Genomic DNA, 25,322 nt, shown 5'->3' on the forward strand with positions numbered 1-25,322 from the left:
GCCTGACCTTAATCTGGCAGAGAGGATCACCCAGTTGGTGTAGAACCCGCCCGATTCTCATACCATTCTTTGCAAATCCATGAGATGAAAATGGGTGGGGCGGGCGGGGGGATGATGCGCTCCCTCAGATTACCTCAAGGGCGATGAAGGTGAAGATTACCACTCTCTCTCCCCATCCCACCTCGCCCCCCCACCCCCCCGCCCCCGCCCCTGCCTTGGGGTGATACCAGTTTCTGTCCCTATTACAGGTCCATGACTCCCTCAAGAACTGGTGCAGAGAAGGCATTAAGGATGGGAAAATTGCCCCAGGAAACAAATATCCATTGAGGACAGGGATTAGCCCTGGCTGTGCTGCCCCCACAGTCGAATAATTTGCCCAGGCAGGGGAGAGAGTCCAGTACTCGAGTTGAGACTTTCAGGGGAGATAATTGGAAGGGGGGGAAAAAACTAATAAAAAAGGAAGCACTCGCTTGTTTAGTTTGTGATTTGGTGTGGAATATTTTGGGATATTAAAAGAATTAAAATCAATTATCTAAAAATGCTTTGATTACAGCCATCAAGTTGTTCTTGCTCCAACAACAAATTATACAGCTATTAATTTCTCAGCCAGCCCCCACTGAACTCCTCACTAAATATATCTCAAAGCACTGAATTCCTTTTAGATGAAAGATCTTGATCGTTGGCACTGGCCCACACTGTTTAAAGTGGGTGCAGACTGAATGAGTCTCAAGCTTATCCTGAGTCTGACATCATTCCAACTCCCCCCACCCCACCCAATCCACTTCACTCCAAAGCGTCAGAGTGCCGCTTCCTGCAAAATTTCCATCCCAAATATATAGGAGTCTAGAAGCCAGAGCTATTTCTTGTTTTCTCCAAGACTGTTTGCAAAGTTTATCAAAGTCTGGTTTGAAAAGCTGCTCGGCAGTATAGCCTTTCAAATACCACTGGACCTTGCTGGGTTTTGTTTTAAAGCTGGGAAGCAGAGCGATCTCAATAAAATAAATATGTACAAGATGGGATTCAGACACCTTATTCTCCTGACGCTGACTGTGTTCCTCTGTATTTCAGCCCAGACAGGTAAGAAATACTTTTTTTGGATGGGGTGGTGGGGGGGTTGTTGGGGCAGGCGGGGATTAATAATTACCAGTTTTGTGGCAGAGCTCTGATGCAGTTAATATGGAAAATATTAAGCACAGAAATATTTCTATGAGAAGGCTTATTTGAAAATCGTCAGGCTTTTACAAAAGACTCTTTTTGGGGGGAAATTATGAATAGTTCCTTTCTTTAAAAAAAATAAATTTGAATTTTGTTTGAAATATTCTGTGTGGGGTTTTGCCATCTTGACTCCAAGTTGTCTTTTTCGTGATTCATTTCCGACCAACTAAAAGTGCAAGATTGAACAAATGTTGGGCTAGAGCAGACTGAGAGGCTTTGTTGAAAAACAGCTTATGGTAAGTGGGAGATCCCACTCTTAGCATTTCTGGTCGTTATATTAAGATAGTGAATTTTGCAGAGAATCAGAGGGAGAAGATAAGGGATAGAAGGCAGTTTCTCATTGAAGGCTCACCAAAGTTTAAAACTGTCAGATGAGATTACAGCTTTAAAATCACTCCAGGATATCAAGTTTTCACATATACACTGTGGCAGTTTCGTTCAGGTCTGTGTCCAGTTTTTCATGAGGCCAATGCTATGACGGACACATGCTGCGTCACTAATACGTGTAAATAAAATGCTTAGGAATGCTAGTTGTCAAATAAACTTTCAACAGACTGGTATCAACTGTGATTAATCATCCTAATAGCAAATGCTACATGCACATCCTGATGGCCGAGTGGGTAAATGTAAAAAGCTCCCCTTGTTGTGGGACTGAGCCATACGGACCAGGAAAAGCTTCAGTCTCGTGTCTGGGCTGAGTTTGCAATACACTTGGTCTCAGTCACCCTGCCCAGTGTTCAATCAAGCTTCCCGCCCCTGCTGGAAAGCCCACGTGTGCGGTTGCTGGGGAAGAATTACACACGAATGGCCACTTAGATGGGTGGCACCTGCGGTGGAGCTGTATTCCAGCACCTTCAGAAGAGGAAGGAGTAGAAAAAGGAAGAAAACCAGGAAAAAGATCACATACTCCATGGGATGTTCCTTTGTACAAATTGGCTGCTGCATTTGCCTATATAACACTGATGATTACAGGCTGAAAGTATTTAATTATACATGAAATGCTTTGGGATATCCTGCAGTAGCACTACATTTGTCTGATGAGGGCAGCATCAGACTCACCCAAAATGCCCACCATGGTTGAGTGGCCTCCCAACACTCCCTGAATAGACTTGTATTTGAAGGATGGTCATATGGGTAAGGTAATGGAGCATGACTGGCACTCATGGAGACGCACCCCACCAAAGGGTCAGCACCTTCACCTTCCGACAGAGGTCACTGGATAGCGTTCAGGAATGGGAACACACGTTGAATTTCTCTCTCTTTTGCTCAGGGAAACTGTCTTAAGGTTCTATCTAACGTTACTTTATCCCCATGTGTTCAGCTTTTATGTTTGCGATTTACACATCTGCGTGAAACACGAAGAGCAGAACAGAACTGCACAATATTAACATCTCATTCACATAAAACTGTTCCAGCAACTGATTGGCGAAGGTTCTGGTGTTGTACACCATTTCCTAGTTTTTGTGCTTCTACCACTGAAGTAACTTTTGCCTGAAAGTTGCACCAACGGGGACAGTGTGGGATTCTGTCATGCCCATGACGCAGTGAATCTGGGAGCAGACGTGAAAATCCTCTCAACTCCACACATGTGGCTCCACTTTGGTCGTGCACATTCGCACTTGCAAAGGTGGATATCAAACTGGGGGCCGGTCTGGGCCAAATGAGAGCCTAGGTATCAAAATAGCAACGAGTCTGGGTGTTAAATTGGGTATAATGTAAGCACCGTCCCGCTCTTACACCTTTAGGGGCCGAAATTGCGTAGTGCCCGGTTTGGGGACAGTAACAGCTGCGAGGCGGGAGCTCCCGTGCCAGGTGCGGAAGACCTGCCCCAAGACCTATATTCAGCTTACCACCCGTGAAAGCAAGTGGAGGGCAAAATAGCGTGTTCCACCTGCTCTGTGGGGCGCAAGCAGGGCGAAAGGAAACCGCGTCGACAGGGCCCGCCGCTTCATTAAAGGGGAGGGCCAAGCTGCCGACTCTGCAGGCGGAAAACAGGGCCATCCCTGGACCACTGGGGAGCGGGGTTCCATGGCATTAACCCGGCACACAAGCAGAGTGCCGGGCTGCAAGATCGCGGCACGAACCCCGCGATCGAGGAAGGAGGAGGAAGAGGCCAGTAAGTCGACCTTTTATTTTACAGTCCCCCACCTCCCCTTTAATTATCGCCCCGCGAGTGGCCTACATCGCAGTATGCACCCTCTGAAGCTGTCGCGGACATCACCTGCGGCAGTCTCAGGGGGTGAGTACCGAATTTTTCCTCCGGTGCGAACGGTGATGATGTCGTCATCGCCGGCGTAGTGGAACGGGGCACTACCAGTTGGAGCCGGAATTTCGCGGGAGTCGGTAACGGCGCCACGCCCAGGTGAAAAGTCGTTTGCGCCCCGTTAGCGCCCCCGGGGGTGCTAATGGGAGGCACAAACACCCCAAATTTCTCCCCCACAAGTCTCTCTGGTATCTTTTCCCTGTTGTTTAGCAAGACCCTCTTTATCCTGGGCCTAATGCTCGGTGGATAAGCCCACAGATTAAATAAAGCAAAAATAGCCACTGTTAACTCAGCATCTCACATGCTCCCTGGCTAGCTCTTCTGCCCATCTCCATTACCTCAGCCCTGTACCCACAACAAAGCTATTAGTAAACATATATATAAAAGGAAGAACAAAATAAAACCGATCTGTGAGAGGGGCTGGGCAGTGCAGTGAGTTAGACACTGATGTTTCACCTTTGGGCGTGGATCTTAATCCAGCCCAGATAGATGATATGAAAGCGTCCTTTGTGTGCTCGCAGTAGGATGAGAGTGGGCAGTCTCAATCCACTTTCTGGTGAACACAGTGTATAACGAAGCCTATAATCCAGTGCAATTGCCACTAATTTGTCACACAGGGTCTATTGCCCTCCTAACTCTGCTGGGCCCACCTCTCTCCTGACCAGCTGAAGTGATAGACAGGGCCCGTCACCTCTCTCACTGAGTCATGTGTGGCTGGGCAGCTGCATTCGAATGTCAGGCGCGTGGGAATGCGCATCTCCACCCATCCATTTAGTAAATTTTAAAAAGAATAAGCCTATACCCCAGCCCCCTAACATAGCACAGAGAGTTCATCCAGTGGTTAGCTGAGCATTACAAACAGGAAGGCTCTCGTGTTTAACTAGCCAGGGTGATAAAAGAGGCTTAGATTTTCCTCAGCAGATTTGGCTTAAAGATTTGCCAAGATTCTTACTCCCAGTCACGGTCCAGTTACACGTGCTGGAACAAGTATGTGTGTGGCCATTTGCAGAGGACAGGATCAGGCTTAGCTGTAAGGCATCCAGTGTCAAATAGCCTGCAATAATAATGGCCAATTGGGTACAGTACTGGTGCCTGTCAGCTGGATCCCAACAAGGTGACAATGTTGTCAGGAAAGCAGAAAATAGGAATGAGTGGAAGTTACTTTTTTGAAATCTGCTTTGTGCTGCTAGCCTCAGATGTTGATACTCAGTGCTGATGCGCCACTGGGCAAATAACCATTTGCTACCAGTTTACAAAAGACAATGAACTCCTTTTAAAAGTGAATAAGTATGTGGTTGTAGGAATAGGTCCAGATTGAGGTGCTCAAATTCTACACGGGACGCAGTGGTGCCTGAGCCGCTGGGATGGGGGAACAGAAGAGGATGGAGAGAATGCCTGAGGAAGGCAGCAGGACAGAGTTGTATAGTGGAGGTGTACGGATGTAGTGGAGATGGATGCATGGATATGAGTCGAGTCCAAGATAAAGATGATTTTGCAAGCAGTGTGGAAGTATTGGGCTTGATTGGCTGAATGTCCTTTCCTTGTTTGCTGACTTTTATGACTTTATGTCTTGAGTTAACTACCAGGAAGTAGTAGAGTCGGGGTCATACACTCCGGATTGGTAGATTGTAAATACAATCCCATTAACCATCATATGACCAACACCAGCAATTAAGACGTATTTCCCCTTTAAAGGAGATTCCTAAAAGAGAAAACAATCTGGTGCATCATGCTTATGGCAGACACAGGTTTGCTGGAGGAAAACAGGGGCAAAAAGTATCAATTTGGGGGTATAACATTCCGCAGCTAATCAGCGCCTGCATTTCGTGCATCACCATATTTGTAAAGGCGTCTTTCCAGGCATCATTGGCAGCCACCTAAAACAGGCGTTAGGCCCCTTGCTTATGTTAGTGAGGGGCTGAAGCTGTTTAAAGACCCTTTCAGTTAAATGGACAGCGCTGAGTGGAGCAGGCGCCCGGTTTGCTCAGGATTCTCTAGTCTAGGTGCGGCCTCGCCAGCCATCCTTACACGGACCACTGGAGGCCACTTGGTTTTTTTTATTTTACAGGATTGCACCTCCTGAGACCACAGCACGACTGCAGGCTGCTGCCAGCTGGCGCTACCCCACCTCCCGCTCTCCTCCCCTACCCTCTCCCAGGACCTAATCGAGGGTCACATCCTGTGAGGCAGCAGGCCCAAACTGGAGCACCGAGCTACCTTTGGGGCGCAGCAGGTGATGGCACCTCACCGTGATGATTAAAGTCAGACCCATGGCCCAATTTCGGCGAACCTTGGGCCTTCAGCTCGTACTGTGTGCCGACTGTGTGGCTCTAGTTACTAAAGCCTTCAGGAGCAATTCTGTTTATAGAGGCGCTTAGAGCCAGGGCCACCTACTGTATATATATATAAATGCTAACACTGCCGGTTTATTCAGGGAGCACACGTAGTTCTGTCTGAAAGGAGCCATGCCTCCGTGAAAAGACACCAACGTCAAATATAATTTCTCAACCACAAACAAACAGTCTCCTGAAATACTTCCTGAGACTATTTGTAATGCACATGTTAAATATGTTCTTGACATAGTTATATAAATGAGCTGCAGCATGCAGATCAGAAGGCCGCAGGTGTGATCCTCAGTTTGTGGTGTTAGCTGATACCACACAGATCTGCAGTGAGAGGCCCTACAATTCATTGCAGTGTGTTCCCCCCGGCCTCTCCCCCTCAGATATCTCCCTTGGCTTCCTGAGAGCCTCAAAGTGTGATCTCATGGTGCAGTGTCATTCCATGCCTCGCCCCACCTCAGCGGCCATTCTTCCCCACAAGGAGAGGAGGTGGGCATTGTCAGGCAGTTTGCGGGAGAGTTCACAGCCGGGCCCTCACCCGATATCTACACACAGGTTTCTAGCAGGGAGGGGGGTGTCACTGGGTAGCAAAACAGGAACATCAAAGCCATCTGTACCACTACTGCTATTGCCTTGACCAAGATCCGCTAATTCATCACCGACCAGGGATGCAGTGTGGGACCTTCCGGTTAGACTTGCCAACTCTGGTTGACGTATTCCTGGAGGTTTTATCACATGACCTCCTACTTCCAACCGGCCCGCCCTGTCCAGTCAAACTCTCATCTCCAATATTTTTTTATATCCAGTAACTGTTCAAAGAAAAACATGTATTTTTTTAACGCACCTACGATTTTTCTCCTGCATCAATCTCCTGAAGATTAACCTTTCATTTCTGATTATTCCAAGACAATTCTGAAGGGTTGGCACCCCTACTTATGGTCTGTATGGTTCAGAGCTGCAGCAAGCAATACATTTGGCCACTAAGTCTTCAGGGGAGCTTCAATCGTCAGTATTTTGAATCTATTTTAGTGACATTTAATATTCTGTTTGGTCAACTTCAGATGAATGAAACACAGCTGAAATTGATCAGGCGTTGTTGAATCTAAAGAAGTTGCAGGTTTAAGAGTTCAGTTTGGCTGAGGAGAGGGGATATGATCGGATACAGGATGTGCTGTGAGCCCCAGGGCAAAGTAAACAGCGCCTGCAGGCAGCGGTTAAACTGCCATTCGGTGCTTATAAAGCAGGTTTGTTTTACACAGGATCTGAGTCCGAGCATCTGGCATTCAGTATCTGCAGCCTTGGCATCGCACCAGCATGCTCAGCTTATCTTGCCTGCACTCCCTGTGTTATTCCTCCCCCCCCTCCCTCCCTCCCTCCATTTCTTCACAGAATGAAAATAGCGCCTTTCACAACCACTGGACGTCTCAAAGCACTTTACAGCCAATGAACTACTTTTGTAATGTGGGAAACGCGGCAGCCAATTTGCGCACAGCAAGCTCCCACAAACAGCAATGGGATAATGACAAGATAATCTGTTTTTGTTACGTTGATTGAGGGATATATATTGGCCAAGACACCAGGGATAACTCCCCTGCTCTTCTTCGAAATAGTGCCATGGGATCTTTTACATCCAGGGTAAACGGGGCCTCGGTTTAACGTCTCATCTGAAAGACGACATCTCCGACAGTGCAGCGCTCCCTCAGCACTGCACTGCAGTGTCAGCCTAGATTTTTGTGCTCAAGTTCCTGGAGTGGGACTTGAACCCTAACCTTCTGATTCAAAGGCAAGAGTGCTACCCACTGAGCCACAGCTGACAGCAGTCACAGGGGAGGATTGTGTCAGTGATGAATGAACGACAAGGAGCATGTGACACCAAAGGTGCAAAATTGCAGGAGTAATTTGCACATAGTGATGTAAACACATAAAAGATTCTAAATTTAGGAAAACTGCTATGTGTACAAATGTGTGCATAATTATACATAGATCACGCACATTAATGCCACTTGTTGACCAACTCCTATGTTTAAAACACAAACCGTGTTATTTATGTATTTTGAGCTGTGAAAACTCCCTGATGTTGCAGCACTTTGGTTTCAACTTCAGAGTCACTGCAGGGAGGGGAGAACAGGATAATGTTCTTGTAATGGTTAAGCAACATCAAATTCAGGCTTTAAAAGCCTATAGATTGCAGGAGGATGGGAATACGGATGCAGGGAGTGACATGTATATGCCATCTGAATATGATAGTTGGTCACTGGTGGGTTAGTGGGAGGATTCGTATCTCCTTGGCCATTCAAGTCCCTTAGGTACATGTGTGGCATAGGAACTCAAGTGTAAGGTGGCAGGACAATGCTGCTGAAGTGCACAGTACTTGTGACTCTCAAAAAGGACTCTTTTGGAGGTTAGGCTGGCTCAGTAGTATGTGCGGCATCCAAGGTGCAACTGAGCTTTAGAGACTAGGAAGGGGTGGAGGTGGTTCATTTCCCCACTGAACCACAGGGGTTCCCAAACAGCAACATTAAGGGGCCGAAATTCACTTTATAAAGCTGCCCGTTAGCACCGGTGCTAGGCGGCTAACGGGCAGCAAAGGCCTACCCTCAAGGGTAAGAGGCGTTGACGCCTTGTCCTAAATTCAGTCGGCTCTTTGGCAGTGGCGCCAAGAGGCAACGCTGCGGCAGCTAACGCCACCCGCGTGGTGACATCATCCAGTGTACAATGCCTCTTTGACCCCTCTGTCGTGATATTTGCTTTGTACGACGGCTGTAACAGGAGGCAGCTGTACAGCCTGAAAAAAGTGGTTGTAAAAAGCGGATCGCGGGTGGAATGGCCCAGAAAGGAAGGCAAGTTTTTCTCTTTATTTATTTCTGCATATTTTCATTAGTTTTAAGAGTGGGGAAGTGTGAGTATAGAATGAAGAAGTTTTAGTGATTTTTTTTTTGCTTCCCATTTTTTTTCTAGCATCGTGTCAGCCTCCCATCGGGCACTTTAGTCGGCTTCCTGAGCTCCCCCCCGAGGGCAAGTGTGCAATGCCACTTTTTAGCGCTGTTCTCTCATCTTTGGGCAGAAAAACTGAATTTAGGACTTTGAGGCTGTGCTAATGCCCAGCGCTAAAATCAGCACTCAGACGGTGACACCGCCTCAAAAACAGCCAGAACAAATTTGGACCCCTTACTTTGTAAACATACGTACAGATCAGATCGCATGCAAGAAAACAATCAACTTGTTTTCTGTTTCAAATCCCCTCAGTACACTTTTTAAACATTCCATTCCCTTTTTTGTCTTCTCTCTCCACCCCAGAGCGGGATTTTTGGCACAACTCCTCCTTTCTCTCCAAACCTTTTCCTGATTTGGTTACGCTTTCTCCGATAGGCCTATGAGTTTTGCTGGCGAAGTGTTGCTTTCCATGCTCACTGCGCCTGTGGAAATGGGTCTCATGTGTTTGGTATTTGCCTAATTACCTCAGTCCTAAATACAGCTCCTTTTTAATCAGATAATGGGACAGAATTTTGCTGCTCAGTTAGCTTTCCCCGGTATGATGCATAAGTGTAGAAAAAACACAAAGAGGCATTTCTCCCAGTGACAACCAATAGGTCAGAGAGTGCAATGGGCTGAGAGGGCTCGAAAGACGCAATGCTTAAAGGGAGAGAATTTCGGGAGGGGGGAATCTTCCACAGTCACACTGGCGACAGGGAGCTGTGCCCGGCAACAACGCAATTTGGAAAATGGGGGCCAGATGCTGATGCCCGCTGATTGTGGGAGGACTGCACGCAGCGCACCCACATTATGTGCTGCCATGGGGTGAGGGTCCCTGCCACCAGCGGATACTGGTAAAAATGTCCCCTCAAAATGTACAATAGCAAATAGTGGAAATTTGAATTTAAAAACAGCAAATGCTAGAAGGTCAGTTGTCATCCAGACAAGAAAGCCCAACTTCTTGGTCCTGATGTTAGGCCCCATCTCCACTGTTAACCTGTCTTTTCTCTTCCAGGTGCTGACTCACCTGCTGTTTATTACTGGCATTTTTCAACTTTGATTTAAGAAAAGGCAGAAAGGTCCAAAAAAGGAAATGTAGACATTGAAAAATTAATTGTGCCTGGAATATGAGTTGCCGACTGGCTATTTGGCCGTGGAGGGTGTCACAGCCGAGCCTGACCCTGTGCGCCAGTGTCCAGGCACTGCTCAGCAGGCATCAACTTGCTAGTGCCCTGGGGCACTGAGGCCCATAATAGCATCAACTGCCAACTCGGCTGAGATTGAAGACCCGAGACCCTATGTTGGAGCAGAGAATATTAATCTTTTAAAATGTTATATTAAAATATTTCATTAAAAGGTTACAAACATGCTGGCTGCCACAACACCACCCGCTGCATTTAGATTTTCAAAGCATTTTATTTGGGGAGGGGCTTGAGCTGAATGGTCTTCCAGCACAGTGGACCTGCCACTTTTAATCACCCTCTGTTATAACCAAGCACCAGTAATTCTTTCAGCACTTAGAAACATAGAAACATAGAAAATAGGTGCAGGAGTAGGCCATTCGGCCCTTCTAGCCTGCACCGCCATTCAATGAGTTCATGGCTGAACATGCAACTTCAGTACCCCATTCCTGCTTTCTCAATAGAAACATAGCAGCTACTCCAGATGTTCCGATGGTTCAGAGTATTTAGTCACTGAGTCGTATACCCCAGGCACATTTCCTGCTCTGTGCTGAGTTGGCAGATCTCACCTGGAACAGCAGTAGTACCCAGGTTCTTGGAGGGGAGCCCGGGGTCCTGCTCCTGGTCACTATCCAGAGCACATGCATGGGTATCAGGTGAGGACTGCATCAAACTCCTCTGTGATGCTCGCTATGATTGAACTGCCCCTGGGAACTCACTGTCTAGGCTCACACATGATTATCACCACTTCTGGGAAGTACTGGGGAAGGCTGAGGATGACGGGGGTGGAAGAGACCTCCCCAGGAGATCAACGCAGCCTGGTTGCACATTGCACAGGAGGACGCAAGCAGGAATGTCATCAGGAGGACCAGGCTGCAGTAGATCACGAAACGTTACTGCAAAGCCCCCGATATATGATAGAGGGGTTAAATATTATAGAATGGGACAGAGTACATAGGAACAGTCTATTTCCAGTGATTGATGGTACTAGAACATGGGGGCATACATATAAGATTAAATGTAAGAAATTTGGGACAGATAGCAGGAGAACCGTTTTACAGAGAGTTCTGAGGTTGTGAAATGCACTACCAAAGTAGTGATTGAAGCATTTCAAGTATAGGGTAGATAGATGGTTGAAGGAATAAAGGGATTATGGGAACTGGGTGGGCACATTGGATTGGAACGATTGCTTGTGTGGAAGATAAACACCAACACGGACTGGTTGGATGGAACGACCTGCTTCCAGGTTGCAATTTCTATGTAATTCTATACAACAGATTAGCAATGTTGGTACAAATATATTGTTCCCTGTTGAAAGGTTCAAAATCCACGGACACAGGTAAAATGAGGAAGGTAGGAGCAAGAAGGGAGGGCAGCAAAACTTTATTTTATCCAAAGCATGCTGGAATATGGAATCATTTACTGGGAAAGTCACTGAAAGAGACAGGATAAATGGGTTCAAGTGCCAATTAAATATGTTTCTGGAGAGAGAAGGGACTGAGATATATGGTAAGAGCACAAGATCCAAGCTAACACTCCAGTGCAGGGAGTGCTACACTGTCGGAGGTGCCGCCTTTCAAATGTGACGTTTAAACTAAGACTCCGCCTGCCCTCTCCGTTGGATGTAAAAGATCCCCTGGCAATATTTCGAAGAAGAGCACGGGTGTACTCCCCAGTGTCCTGGCCAATATCCACAGGTTATCAAGTCATTTATCTCGTTGCTGTTTGTGGGAGCTTGCTGTGCGCAAATAGGCTGCTGCGTTTCCCACATTGCAACAGTGACTATACTTAAAAAAATGTTTAATTGGCTGTAAAGCGTCCTGACGTCGTGAAAGGCGCTATATAAATGCAAGCTCTTTATTTTTTTAGGAAGTTGTGTTGGTGAGGCTAGGAACAGGCTTGTTGACACTAATTAGTCTTTTCCTGTTCCAAAATGGAGTTTCGAAACTCAGGCCGACTTGTAACAAAACCCGTTACAACAAAGATACTAAACTGACAGTGGTGGCAGCAAACGCATCCTCTTGGCTGACCTTATTTGGTTAAACCTCCCCAACGTGACAGCACACTTTGTGCAACATTCACTTGACCCGGCATCAGCAGAACGTTGGTTGCTTAATACACTTCTGAAGGCTGGCCATGAACCTGAGCAGCTGGCAGCATGTCTTCATGTTGCACAAGATATCAACCGCTTCTAAAATGACTAAAGTCCCTGAGAAAGAATGTAGCACACCGACAAAAATATATCGGATGGTATAAAAGCTGAGTACTTGTGTGTCAATGCCCTACATCTACGCACAAACCTGCCTCAGAAACGGGAATAAATAAAAGCTCCCTGACGATCTGTGCGCCTCTGCATCACCCCGCTGCCTTCATGTTGATTTCAATTGTTTCACAAATGAATTACTACGTATGTGCGGGTTTAAGAACAGGACTGCTGGTCCGAGATTACTGCTATAGTTAGTGCAGCATACAAAGTAATAGGGAGCAGGCAATGTTTTCAAGGCCATCGCCTATCCTCAAGTTCAGATAACATCATGAACCATGAGAACAAGGCCGCAGCAGCTTATGGAGTTATTTTATCCTTGGCGTCAGTTTACAGCCGGCAGTCCTCCCTGATTGCTTTCTGCTAGTTTACTAGACTATTTTTGGAATGTAAGTCTATAACTCCGACAACATGTTGATTGAGGTGCCATAGACAAGGCATTTAGGAACCTAGGAACTGCACGGTCTAAGGTTTGTCTAATTCGCCTTGTACTGTCCCGGTAGTTGCATGATTCAACAATAATGGACTTCTTGACTGACCACAGTCAGTCTCTATCAATTAGTCTACAACAGACCCAGACATGAGGCACGAAAACCCCGGCAGTGGCGGAGAGCTTTGGGAACTAAACATACTTCACTTACCATATGCCATGTCTCAAGTTACTGTATCCCAAAATATTATTGTCTGAAAGAAATCTATCTCATTTGCATTTGAATGAATCAATACTTTATGCGTTCACCGTCTCTCGAGGGAGCTTGCTTACTAAAATAATGTTTCCACAGATTACGTTTGAATTTACCCTCCTTCAAGCGCAGGGCATGTCCTCTAGTTCTGCGGTTCTGGACAAAATGAAATCGCTTGTCATGGTCGACATTATTTGGTCTCTTTAGAGTCCTAATAACAGTAATCATACCACCTCTCAACCGCTGCTTTCCCAGTAAGAAAATGCCCACTTTATCTAATCGCTCCTCATAATCCAATCTCACCATTATTCTGGCTGCTCTCTTCTATATCTTTAATAACTTTATTATATTGCGGAGAACAGATAACACCACAGCAAGAGCCAGTACCTTCAGGACAGGAGGGCGGGGGAATCACGAAATAAGAGCGTAAACAACACTGTATATTATGGTTTCGGAACAAATTGCCTGAAAATCCGATTGATAAGGGGTCGCTATAATCGATTAAAAGGGAATTTGACACGTTTCATTTCAGTTATAGATCGATGTGATTATGAGGAGTTAAGGGCCACTGCAGTCTCCTGCAGCTTTGCTTGATTGCCTTCAGGAGTCGGAGGGGAATTTCCCAGAGTTTTTCCTGAATCAGCCTCAGGTTTTTGCGGCTTCTTCTGGGGGAATAGTGTGGTTAGAGGGTGGGGTAATGGTGTACGAAGTTTTGCGTTTGCCTGGATACGGCAGGTTTGATAGACTAATGGTTTTATCTCACTTTACTTTTCACATTGACTCAACAAGGAGGGTATTCTTTCCTCTCAGAAAAGCCAATGTGACTATAAAGGCTAGTAGTAAGAGGTAACTTTTTTTTCCAGTTTTGCACTGCTGGAAGCTTCCAGTGTTGGCCGGAGGATTGTGATGTTGCCACTGCTCCTTTATCAAGGTGCAGTTGATTTTGAGGATAATTTCTGTCTGTTTTATAGGAGAAAAGGATAAACAACAACTTGAATTTATGTAGCGCCTTTAACGTAGAAAAAAATCCCAAGACACTTTACAGAGGTATAAAGAAAAAAATGGATGTTGAGTCAAAGAGATGTTAGGGGAGGTGACCAAAAGCTTGGTTGTAGAGGTGGGTATTAGGGAGGACCTGAATAGGAGAGGGTAGTAGGGAGTCAGAGAGGTTCAGGGATGGAGTTTCAGAGTATAGGGCCTAACCCGCTGGTCACTAATGGTGGAGCGAAGGGACATGTTGGAATTATCCCTGACAGGCTGGCAGAGCAATGGGTAAAAGAGAATTTATTTCAAGGCTGTGATTTGATGGCTTCCGCTTCTCCTTCATTCTCCAAAAACATGGAACTCGTTTTCGCTAGGCTCAGATTCCCATCTTCCCAGCCAGCACAAGTCGCAGTGGATTGCCAAAGGAGGATTAAGAGGCCACCTGTTTTCTGTCATGCTCAGGAGTGATGGCTTCACTATTTACAAACACAGTCTGGTGCAGCCTGTACGTAAGATAGCTGGGAATGTTGCCAGCAACCTAAAGAAAAAGTGAAATACAAATTTCACCTGGTACATCTCATACCTATCATAGCAGTTGGTTGTACCAAGCAGTAGTTTCCTGTCGCCTCCCATTCTCTCCATTTCCGCCAAACCCCCACTCCACACCCCCAAGACAATAAGTTCCCCATCAGTCTATTGGGAGAGCAGTAGTGAGATTCGTACTGGGAGGGATAACCTCATTTTACTTTCACACATCTCTGATGGGACATCAGCAAAAAAAAATACACAAATGACTGGAACAGATCCCAAATTGACTAATTATGATTCATTTCCTTGCTGAGAGCTGGGAGAATATTTTCTATAATTATACACTTATCACCTTTGACCTACTTTGGAACTGATCCCTATTTTCTGCATGTTTCCTCAGTCTGGTCTCCCAGGTATATGCATACAGATGTACAAGTACACAGAAATACAATGTGCACACACACACACACACACAAATGAAAAATGTACAGATGGACAAGCATAGATATTAAAATACACATGCACACAGACAGCCGCTAAATTAAACACAGACATGCACACAGCGACATCAAGTTCAACATTCAAATTCACTTGTCAGTAGAGTACCTTGATGGCTCAACAGATCAATACATTACCGGGTGTGCAGAGAGCCATACAGACCAGTCTAATCTTTAACCTGTGCTGTGTAGCAAGAGGTACTATGATTGTCCTGAACTAGGAGCAAAAACCATCAATACAGTTCTTACTCCTAATTACTATCTAATTTCAAGAAAGAAAAGACTGGAGCTTGCATGTGATGCTTTCCAAGGCTGAATGTCCTGCCATCTTTGACTATCACCAATTTTCTCTGCTAATTTCCCTCTCAATAGTGTTGGCCCGTTGATGGGCGAGAGATCCATAAGTACTGGGCAGTGCTAACTCACCAAAATGCCATTATTATTGTGTGAACCTTGATAGTGAGCACTGGCTGGCTATTTAACTGCAGGAGTTATCTCACCCAAGCCAGATCCTGTCCTCAGCCAAAATCTCCAGATTTGCACTTTCAGCAGGTATCACTAAATAACAATCAAGAGGTTGCTGATTGTTGCTCTCCCCAACCCAGATGTGGTGAGGCCAATTGTAGCACCCACTATCACGCTGTCTATTAATGAACTAATTCAGCTAACAGACTGAGGATCAAACCTAGAGCCTCCGGTCTGGATAGTTGAGATATTGGATAAATCCACAAACATGAGGAAACTATATTCATGTCAAATTGTCAATGCGATGGCTGGCAATCCAAACGGCACTACCATCTCTTCTGAAGCTGGGATATGAAGCACAGCATTCAACTCCCAACGTTCCCCAGTGTTTAGCACTTTCATTGGTAGCTAGGGTGGGGTAGGTTCCGTGAGCTGAGGAGAACGTTATGTTTTTGCACCTCATCGCGAGAAACATGAAAGAGCTGGCAGCCTCATTCAGGGGTACCCTTTGGTGTAAGTTCTGTCATGACCTGTGCGTTGGAATGATGTGGAGCATTTCAAGATTGTCGCATTGGCAAAACGAGGTAACGGGGCCAAATCACAACGATTCCAAACTAGAAGTGGCATTTGTTCTGAGACAGTGTGATTCTGGAGAATATGGAGAATTTAAACATAGGATTCAACTCATTCTTGCTCATCCACAGGCATGGGGGGTGAGGGGGAGGGTGAATTAAGCAGGATGTGCCCTCCCCAACTCTTTTTGGCATAAATGGTGTGCTCCTTTCCCTAGGTTTGTCTCTCTCTATTCTGCTTCAAATCATGGAATTGCTCCTAATAACCTCCCCCAACACTTCAGATGTGGTTTCATCTTTGTCCAGAGGAACTGGAAACTTCTCAACTATCAAAAGAATGTTTCGTTACATTGCATGCATTACTGAAACAAGATTCATTTTTAACTTATTCCCAAAGCAACTGCTGCCTGAGTGTGAATGAAGTACAGGGACCGGAATAGACTAATCCCAGAGGCTCAAACCTGAAACAAAGGAACAATCTGCTTCCAGTTGCATGATTCTAGGTACAGAATACAGGTCCCATTTTCTACTGTCCAAGTTAAACTTCCGGTCTCTTGTTTTTCTCTTCCTTTTCAGTCCTGATTCTTCCTCACAGAAAAGTACTCTTTGTTCCTAGATTTGCACTCAGATTAGGACAAGATTTATGTGTCTGCGCCTCTGGTTTGTCTCTTTATTCTCTGATCCAACAGCATTCACCTCTGGCACTGGCCTGTTTGTGTTCTATTAATTTATGGCCTATTTATATTGAAGAAGTGCTTAAAGAAATAGTCCTGTAGCACTTGCCTTGGGCTCATGGAGCATTGCAATCCACCCTGTTTATATTATGGGATGGATGCTGCAGCACCTGAACAACTGCGAATGCTCGAGCTTGTGAATCCATTGCTTCTTTAAAGTCACGATTGCCGACTTCATTTCGGGACCTCGAGGTCTGTCCAGGCCAATGTATGGAAAACCGCCTTCTGAGGCTGCATGGGTGGGATCAGCCTCTTAGCCTGTTGGGAGCTAGAAGAAATGGCCACCTTTGCCACCAGTAATAATGGGGGGAATTTTCTAGGGGGATCAGTGGGCGCAATCGGTGGCGGGTCGGGTGGGAATTTCTTTTTTGACAGTGGGTTGGGACCCCGCTGTCAACCCACCGCCATGCTCCTTTCTCAAATGTCGAGTCTGTTGGCGCTGAGCAGATCCAATCCACAGCAGCGGGGGAGGCAATTCAGATCATTATGACCTTGTTAACAGACCATTAAGAACTATTTTCAGCTCACCTTCAGAGTTTACCAGGGATCACGTCAGGTAAGCGGGTCAGGAGTTGAATGGCCATGCAATCATCTCATTACTTGACAGCTGGAAATGTGCTATAAAAGCTCCCATCTCACAGCTGTTCACTGTCCAAGCTCAGAAGCTGTTGCTTATTGCATTTGGAAGACAGATTGAGCTTTATGCAGGTTGCAAGTGTTTTGAGCAAACTCTCTATCCAGTGTCACCTCATTGGAACAACTTCTCTCACCACTGACAGATCGCCTCTGTCATCTCAGGTTCACCTGTCTTCTACTACATCAGAATGGGTATAGTTTATACTCTCTTACCTTGGTCCTCAGAATCCCACCATGATCAGCCCCAACACCAGCATCACCAGGCACACCAGCAGCACCAACAACAAAACCAACCTTCTCTGCAATCAACTGATGCTGCACAGGACACAAGACATCAGCACCCGATCACATTGCTGCCCGGGTTGGCCTCACCATGACCAGATTTACTTGATGCTGTATACCCTGGCTGCCACATGATGCGCCAGGTTGGCACCACCCCACACTAACACTATAAAGTGAACCTACAATGCCCAAGCCATTCCTTTCACACTCATCACCATTGCGGGGAGTACCGTTCTGTCTCACCATTCACTGCAACTCACAAAGCCACTTCCAAAGGTGCACACACATCTGTCCAAGAACACAAAGTGTTGAAAATAAAGATTTCAATGTTTGACAGCACATTAACAGAAACTTCACATGAACATTGGCTAAAACACACCAATACCTACTCTTGTGTGTTGTTAGTTGGTATGATTGAACTAGGATGAGGGTGAGTGGTGGTTAGTGAGATGGGGAAGTGATAATGTAGATAGAGAGGGATGGGTGGAGGTGCAAGATGGTGTGAGTAAGGATGTGCAGGAGTAGGGTAGGGAAAGCGGAGTGATGGGGGTGTGATGAGTGGCACAGCAGGATGAGGTTGAGTGTGGCTTTGTACTAATGTTTTGTGATCCACTGAGATCATTGAAAGGTTGATGCCTCCTGATGACATCCTTGCTTGTGCCTCCTGTGCTATGTGGACTCAGGTTACTTTGATCTCCTGGGGAGGTCTCTTCCACCCATGGGAGGGGAAGAGAACCTCCCTGTGTGCTGTGACTCCCTCCATAAATATGTCATGGGAGAGCCTGGGTTCTGCCATGCACCTCTGTGCAGTGCTTGCAGCACCTCAATGCTATAGAACACTGACAACACAGATGTCAAAATAAATTTGCGCATGGTCCCTTTAAGGAAATTTTGGGCAGCGGGCTGGAGCCAGCAGCAAGGCCAGGACCTACCACCGACGCCGCCCGCCATGGACCCGCCGAGGTTAGTAAAATCCAGCCCAATATATTTGCCTGATAGAGTACCACCTTCAGAGCCACTGGCAGAAGAAAGTTGTCTTAGCAGGGCAGAGGTCTTGTGACCGTTGGAGGCTATGGAAATCCCTCATTTACAAGAATGGACTAACAAGTAGCAGGTGTGCTATTACCCAATATGACTGGTGACATGTTCTGGGAATGCCACTGATGCTTTGCATATCCACAACAGATTACTCGGCTTCTTTTATCTCTCCATTTTTCTGCCAATTTGCTTCCTTCACTGTCTCCTTGCTGCAGTATGGTTTCACCAGTGCCTTTCAATACCTTGCCTAGGTAACCATTCCCCATATGCGAGTGCTGGCAATATTATTCCAGGAATCTTTATTTCTGACAAACAACACAGAATTGATTTCATTACAGATACATTGTTATGTTTTGGGCTTGTCTGCTAGATATGTCCTTGGGTTCGGGAGTGGCCTCTCCTGTAGGCAGATCTTGCATCATCTATAAGTCATGTGTGTCTTCACCTGTCCAATATCTGGGTAGGGTAAATATAGCAAGACCCAGGGGGGTCAAACAGAAAAGCCTTGGCTTACTGGAATATATCACGTCCTGTAATAGTCCTGTCTTCAGTAGGCTAGAACAATAATACTTTGTCAGACTTCAAGTCAGGCTATAAACCACTCGACAGATTTATTGAATGAACAGTGTTGAATACAAGCGATATATTACACCAATTACAAACTTTTACTAATCTCCTAGAAATGTCAAAAACATAGGAACAGGAGTAGACCATTCAGGCACTTGAGCCTGTTCCACAATTCAATTAGATCATAACTGAGCTGTACCTCAACTTTGTTTGCTGACCTTTGTTCCATAGCTCTTGAAACCCTTACCTAACAAAGATATCAATATTAAACTTGGCTGTAAAATATGATTCCTTTATAACTTAGATAGCTATCCTTTACCACAAACTCCATTGACTAAGTCTGTGTCGCTGCTGATTTCAGATTGGCTGTCTCTGGCTATAATTCATTTAAATTGTAGCCCTAAATTCCTTTGAAAATATCCCAGAACAAAAGGTAGCAAATATTGTATTTCCCTTAACTGCATTAGATGCTCAACCATTCACAGGTCTCCACACAAATGCAGCAGCCACTTACGGAAGAGTTCAGACAGCTTCTAGCCTGTCAGTCTGCAGCTTTTACATCCACCTGAGAGAGCAGACGGGGCCTCGATTTATTATTTCATCCGAAAGAAGGCACCTCCAAAATTGCACCACCCTTTCAGGACTGCACTGAAGTGTCAACCTAGATTATGTGCTCAAGTCTCTGGAGTGGGACTTGAACCCAGAACCTCTTAGCTCAGAGGCGAGAGTGCTACCAACTGAGCCATGGCTGACATAACTGGGTAACTGACATAAGAGGGAATATTTGATAGGGTAGTTTATACATGGGTTGTGGAAGCAGATTAAAAGAGTGGCGTAGGGTACTTGATAGGATAGATTTTACATGTTCATTGGAAGAAGATTAAATGGGTTGTGTTAAGAAATTAACTGGGTGAGGTGAGATAGTTGATAAGGTCGATTGCACAAGTGCTGTGGAAGGAACACACGTAATTGATTAATTACCTCATATACTTTATTTCCTGATACAGAAAACATTTCAGATGAAGGCAAACTGGTAACAGTGGGAGCGCCTGAAGAAAGAAATGATTCCACAATATATGGGATGCCCACAACCACAGTATCAGGAAGTGAATCCGACGAAGACAGCAATGAATCAAGCACCACATCTTCAACAGAGTCAAACTCAACTGAGGATGGCATACCTGACATTGATGATGCTGAAGGTACTTTTTTGAAATGAACTGCTTAATACAGTGTGGCAGCGTTAAAAGGTTAATGGGATGCTAGTCTTTGTCACAAGAGGTATAGAATATAAAAGCAAAGTACGATTGCAGCACCATAATCTCATAACAAAGATACCATGGGGCCGAAATTCAGGGTCTCAAAGAGACCTGTTAATGCCCGTTTACGGCAGCCATTCCTAAAAATTGAATGGCCACCGCTTTGGGGTCAACTGGCCGACCCGACCTAAATTCAGGTCGGGGCCTGCCGATCGGCCGGGCCGCCAACGGGCAGCTTGGAACCCCCTCTTGGGTACCAGGCCGCTGGCCAAAGTTAAAAAACGATCGCATTTCTCCCCTTTAACGGAGAGAAGAGAGCGTGGTGACGCACACGCGCTGTGATGTCACCACATTGATTGACAGCGGCGGATGGCCCAGCCGACCCATTTTCAGCCAGTTAGCCTGGCTTTGAGTCTAAGGCCCGCCCTATTATGATCCATTTCCTGTCCTGAAAATGATCTACGCAGCACAACAAAAGTTCCAGCGGTGAGTACCAGCTAAAAACGCATAGATGCGCCAGCTTCCTGGTGCACCTGAATTTCGTCCCCCATAAATGAAAGGTTAAAATTATGAAAAAGGCTCAAAAATATTTTTTTCATTGGACCAGAAGGTTCAGGGAGCATCTAATAAAAGTTTAAAAATTATTTATAAAAAAGTTTTGGCAAGGTAAACAGTAAAAGACTGAATCAATAAGGAAGGGGTATTGGCTGAGGATTATCACTAGAAGAATGGCGGGAAAGTATTTTTCTTCACAAAAAGGGTTATTAGAACATGGATTGCTTTACCACATTCATTATTGAGGCAGAAACCATTACAAAATTTAAAAGATATACAATGGGATACAGGGAATTGGAAGGAAAATGGGATTAGAGTAGAAATCTCCATTTGAAGAGCTGGGACTGGTACAGGTGTGATAGGCTAAATAGCCTCCTTCTGTGCTGTAATTTTTAAGAAGTCACAGAGAGCTATTCAGAATTCATTTGGATTACATAGGAACATGAGTAGACTATTCAGCCTCACAAGCCTGTTCAATTAGATCATGGCTGATCTGTATCTTAATTCCATTTACCCGTCTTGTTCCATAATCTCTTAATACCCTTGCCTAACAAAAATCTATCAATCTCAGTTTTGACATTTTCAATTGATCTGACCTCAACAGCGTTTTTGGGGAGACAATTCAAGATTTCCACTACCCTTTGTGTGAAGAAGTGCTTCATACAATTACTGTTAGATTTTGGGCACTCACCACAGGAAGTGGATAAGAAACTGGTAAACTTGGGTTCTATTCCCTAGAGATGAGGACATTAAGGGGTGATCTGACAGAGGTGGTTGTAAAAAAAATGAAGGGAATGGACAGGCTAGATAGGGAAATATTGTTTCTTATATTGGGGAATCCAGAATAAGAGGGCATCATCTTAGAATTAAGTCCGTTAAAAATGAATCCAGGATAAACTTTTTCACACAAACCATTATGAAATGCAGAATCAAGTGAGTAGATTAAAAGCAAGGGAAATACTTATTGGAAACAACGGTTGACTGATGTTCCAAAGCTACCCTAATGGTTTAGGAAGTTTATCCAGCAGTACGGGCCAAGAAGATCCCGGCTTTAATTCCCAGTTTTGTGCCGCGTCCGCTGATCTAGTTGGGTAGTAAGCTGGGGTGCTGCAATTAGTTTCAGTGGCTTTGGGATAGGGAGGGAGACACCAGACAGGATACCTGCTCCTGCTCACCCTGCATTAACCCCTTTTAGAAAGTAAGTGCATGGACATTGAGTGAGGACGGGATCAGGCTCAACTGCGATGCCACCCATGATGGAATAGCTTACCAACACTCTGGCTAAGTGCATACTTCGTGGCTACTTGAGTGAAGTACTAAAGGACGGTGCCACCCTGTAGAACCATCCTTTGGCAGCAAGAATCAGCACAAGAGACAAAAGAAAACATTTGCCGTGATTGTACATCTCTTCTAATTAATTCACAGTAGATAACGTGGAGATCAGGAGCCACAGCTCCATTCACCTAATAACACTTTCCCTGTGTCCTCTTTCCAGGGAAGGACTTCCTAGAAATGCTCACCCTGATTGGAATAATAGTTGGTGCCATTGTAGCTGTGATCATCGTCCTAACGATTATTGTTGTCATCATTAAGAAAATGTCCGGTGGATACTCGTAAGTAAACAACTGTGAAGTGAAGCAGTTTGTGTTTGATGCTGGCCCAGAAGTATTTAAAGGGCCAAAATACAATGTCCTCACAGTAAATCCAATGGGTCAAAACATTCAAACCAAACAGAACAGAAACAAAGAACAAAATGTAATTAATGGCTTCAGCAACCCATTGTTTGTTTCTGTCTTTCTACTGATTATTAAATATACTTTTTCAGGGACATCTTAATGGCTAAGTTGGCACTGAGCCGTACAGATCTGGAATGCCTAGTTTGTGCTAACTTAGCAGTAGGAGAGTAGTACAATTGGCTTCAGCAGCCCTGGGCTAAAGAGGAGAAAATTCATCCTAGGTTCCCATTCCTGATCCCTGTCCAGTGAGTGTGGACTTAGAACTCACTTTTAGAGTGGAAGCAAGTCTTCCTCGATTTCAAGGGACTGCCTATGATGATGATGAGAATGAGGAAAAGATTGGGCTTATCTGTGATGACCCCAATAATCACACAGCCTCTATCTAGCCTCACACATAAAAAGTGGTCACTTGGCTGAGGTACCAGAGGGCTACTGTCACTTGTGAAACAGTACTCCAGCATTACCTCCATTAGCACAGGGTTAAAGAGAAAGAAATTGAAGAGAAAAAGTTTAGAAGAGGAAAATCTTAAAGAAAAATGTAGATCTTATCAAGGTTCGTAGTGTGCCTTTAAGAGAACCTTCCAGCAATATTGCATGTGTATAACGAACGTTGTTTCCTTCTTTCAACTTTCCATGATTTTTCACGTGTGCTGTTTCATTAATACAGTCGAACATTATGGTAACAATTATCCTATACATAGCATGGGTCCGTATAGGCAAAGGCTTGACGCTGTACATTTTTATATTGTTCTAATGCAATCCTTTCTAAATGTCCACAGGCCCTGAGCTGCATAGATGAACAGAGATGACTAACTGGTGGTTTTGAAGTGAGAATGAAGTCATTTATATCAAGACAACTGAAGTCACTCAAATAAAATTCGAGTCACATTTTGCCAACTTTTCCTGGATCTAGCAGCTGTCTGACTCTTTCAGAGAGCTGGGTGAAATCTGCTCTCTGCTCTTTAGAAGGGCTGAAATCATTTACTTTGGGTTGGGGATGGGGGAAGAAGGAGGCCCTCGGGAGGGTTATCATTTAATGCAGTCCCAGCAGTACGAATGTTATATAGACCGACTGAGAGTTTTGCTCACCAAAATACTTACAATTCTCCTCCAAATATTCTGCTGGTCCTCCATTACCTTTATTTTATCTACTCTAATGAAATTGGACATTTGAGAAATGGCTCCATGCTGTGCTGGGGAAAGGGTAGAGTTTGTATTACGGAAGGATGGGATAAAACAGGCCAAGGAGCATGCTTCGTCTGACCTTTGTGTTGCTGTTCTGAGATTGGGTCATTGGGGTGAATTATTGATGAGTATTAGGAGCTCTGAAAAGCATCTGGCCTATGCTGTACCTCCTGAGAGTGCTTGATGCTCACTGGGTGAGGACTGAATATGAGAATACTCCCCAATGCCAAGCTGCCAAAATAACAACAGGCTTATGAGTCACAGGCCTTATTGAACATTAATTCATTCCAATGTCGCTAGTCAGTTGGCTGGATATCCTGGATTGTCCCAGTTGATAAATGCTCTTCCTGGTGTAGAACATACAAAGCAGAGAATGAACCAAATAGGTACGTCCTTACGCACTTTACCTTCCTTGGGTTAAAGCTCTCAGTGGCTGGAGACGCTGGGGATCTTTCCGGGTTCTTTTAGTGGGAAATGTCACTTGGAAAAAAAAACTTGTTTCCACATTTGTGTGTGGAATTTAGATCCTTCAGTTAACGAGCAGGGCGGCAGATTTTCACCAGTTTTCTCTGGCTGTGTGAATGTTCCCATCCAGTACCCGGAATCTGTAAATGACTGACTCCGTTGCAGGACTCCAGGATAAATCATAACCCTGCTTCAGAATGTGTAAGGGACACTGACATTTACAAAGTGTTTGAACAAAATAACTTTTCTTTCTTCTGTAAACAATTGCCACAATAAGTTACATTCAACAAAACCGTGTTTTTATAATGTGTTTTTTTGTTTTTAACTATTAAAGATATTGTTACCAAAATGCGTTTGGCTTTAGTTGTCATCCTTTATCCCTTTCCAGAAATTAGTTAAAAAATAAGGTTGATGGTGGCTCAGTGGTGAAGTCCGTCTCTGAGACATACAGTCCAAGAGGTTCCCAGCTTCCAGTCCTGATCTGCACTGTCAGTTGATTGCAGCTAAGACACTGGCAAGGATGCTGCAACTGGCCTTAGTATCTGGGTTAAAGAAGAAATGTCAGCCGGAGATAGAAAGCCCATCCTCAGTGGAAGTGTTTTAACTGGAAATACCTCCCCATTTATGTGCTAACAGGAAGCTCCTCCCCGGCAACCCCTGCCAGATGTGTGCATCATCCCTTTAAATGGCTGTGTGACCCATTCAAATTTTGTACATGTAGTTTTTACACTGCAAAAGCCGGTGAGCAGTCTGTGCGGCACCTCACAGACACTGCACATCCGTGCGGCCGCGCAGCTTCAAGGGAACTGTTATGTCTTTAGATGCTCTGATAATGACACCATGAGGCAATGTGTTGTATTTAAACTGTAGTGACCTTAGTCCTTTATTGATAATCCAGA

General features: G+C 45.1%; 1 protein-coding gene across 1 annotated transcript; it reads left to right on the plus strand.

The window, feature by feature from the left end:
• The first annotated feature begins 799 nt into the window (after positions 1 to 799).
• LOC139229267 (podoplanin-like) lies at positions 800 to 24,772 on the plus strand. The gene is made up of 4 exons (XM_070860926.1): positions 800 to 1,077; positions 20,231 to 20,425; positions 22,533 to 22,650; positions 23,553 to 24,772. Exons 1-4 carry the CDS (start codon positions 1,005 to 1,007, stop codon positions 23,557 to 23,559), a joined length of 393 nt encoding a protein of 130 aa, XP_070717027.1. The 5' UTR covers positions 800 to 1,004; the 3' UTR covers positions 23,560 to 24,772.
• Positions 24,773 to 25,322: the final 550 nt, after the last annotated feature.

This window comes from Pristiophorus japonicus, chromosome 18, assembly GCF_044704955.1.
Source record: "Pristiophorus japonicus isolate sPriJap1 chromosome 18, sPriJap1.hap1, whole genome shotgun sequence".
Lineage (NCBI taxonomy): Eukaryota > Metazoa > Chordata > Chondrichthyes > Pristiophoridae > Pristiophorus > Pristiophorus japonicus.

Coding starts and splice junctions, on each gene's coding strand:
- LOC139229267 (XM_070860926.1), top strand. CDS start 1,005: ATGTACAAGATGGGATTCAGACACCTTATTCTCCTGACGCTGACTGTG. Junction 1,078..20,230: donor CTGTATTTCAGCCCAGACAG/GTAAGAAATACT, acceptor TTCCTGATACAG/AAAACATTTCAGATGAAGGC. Junction 20,426..22,532: donor TGACATTGATGATGCTGAAG/GTACTTTTTTGA, acceptor TCCTCTTTCCAG/GGAAGGACTTCCTAGAAATG.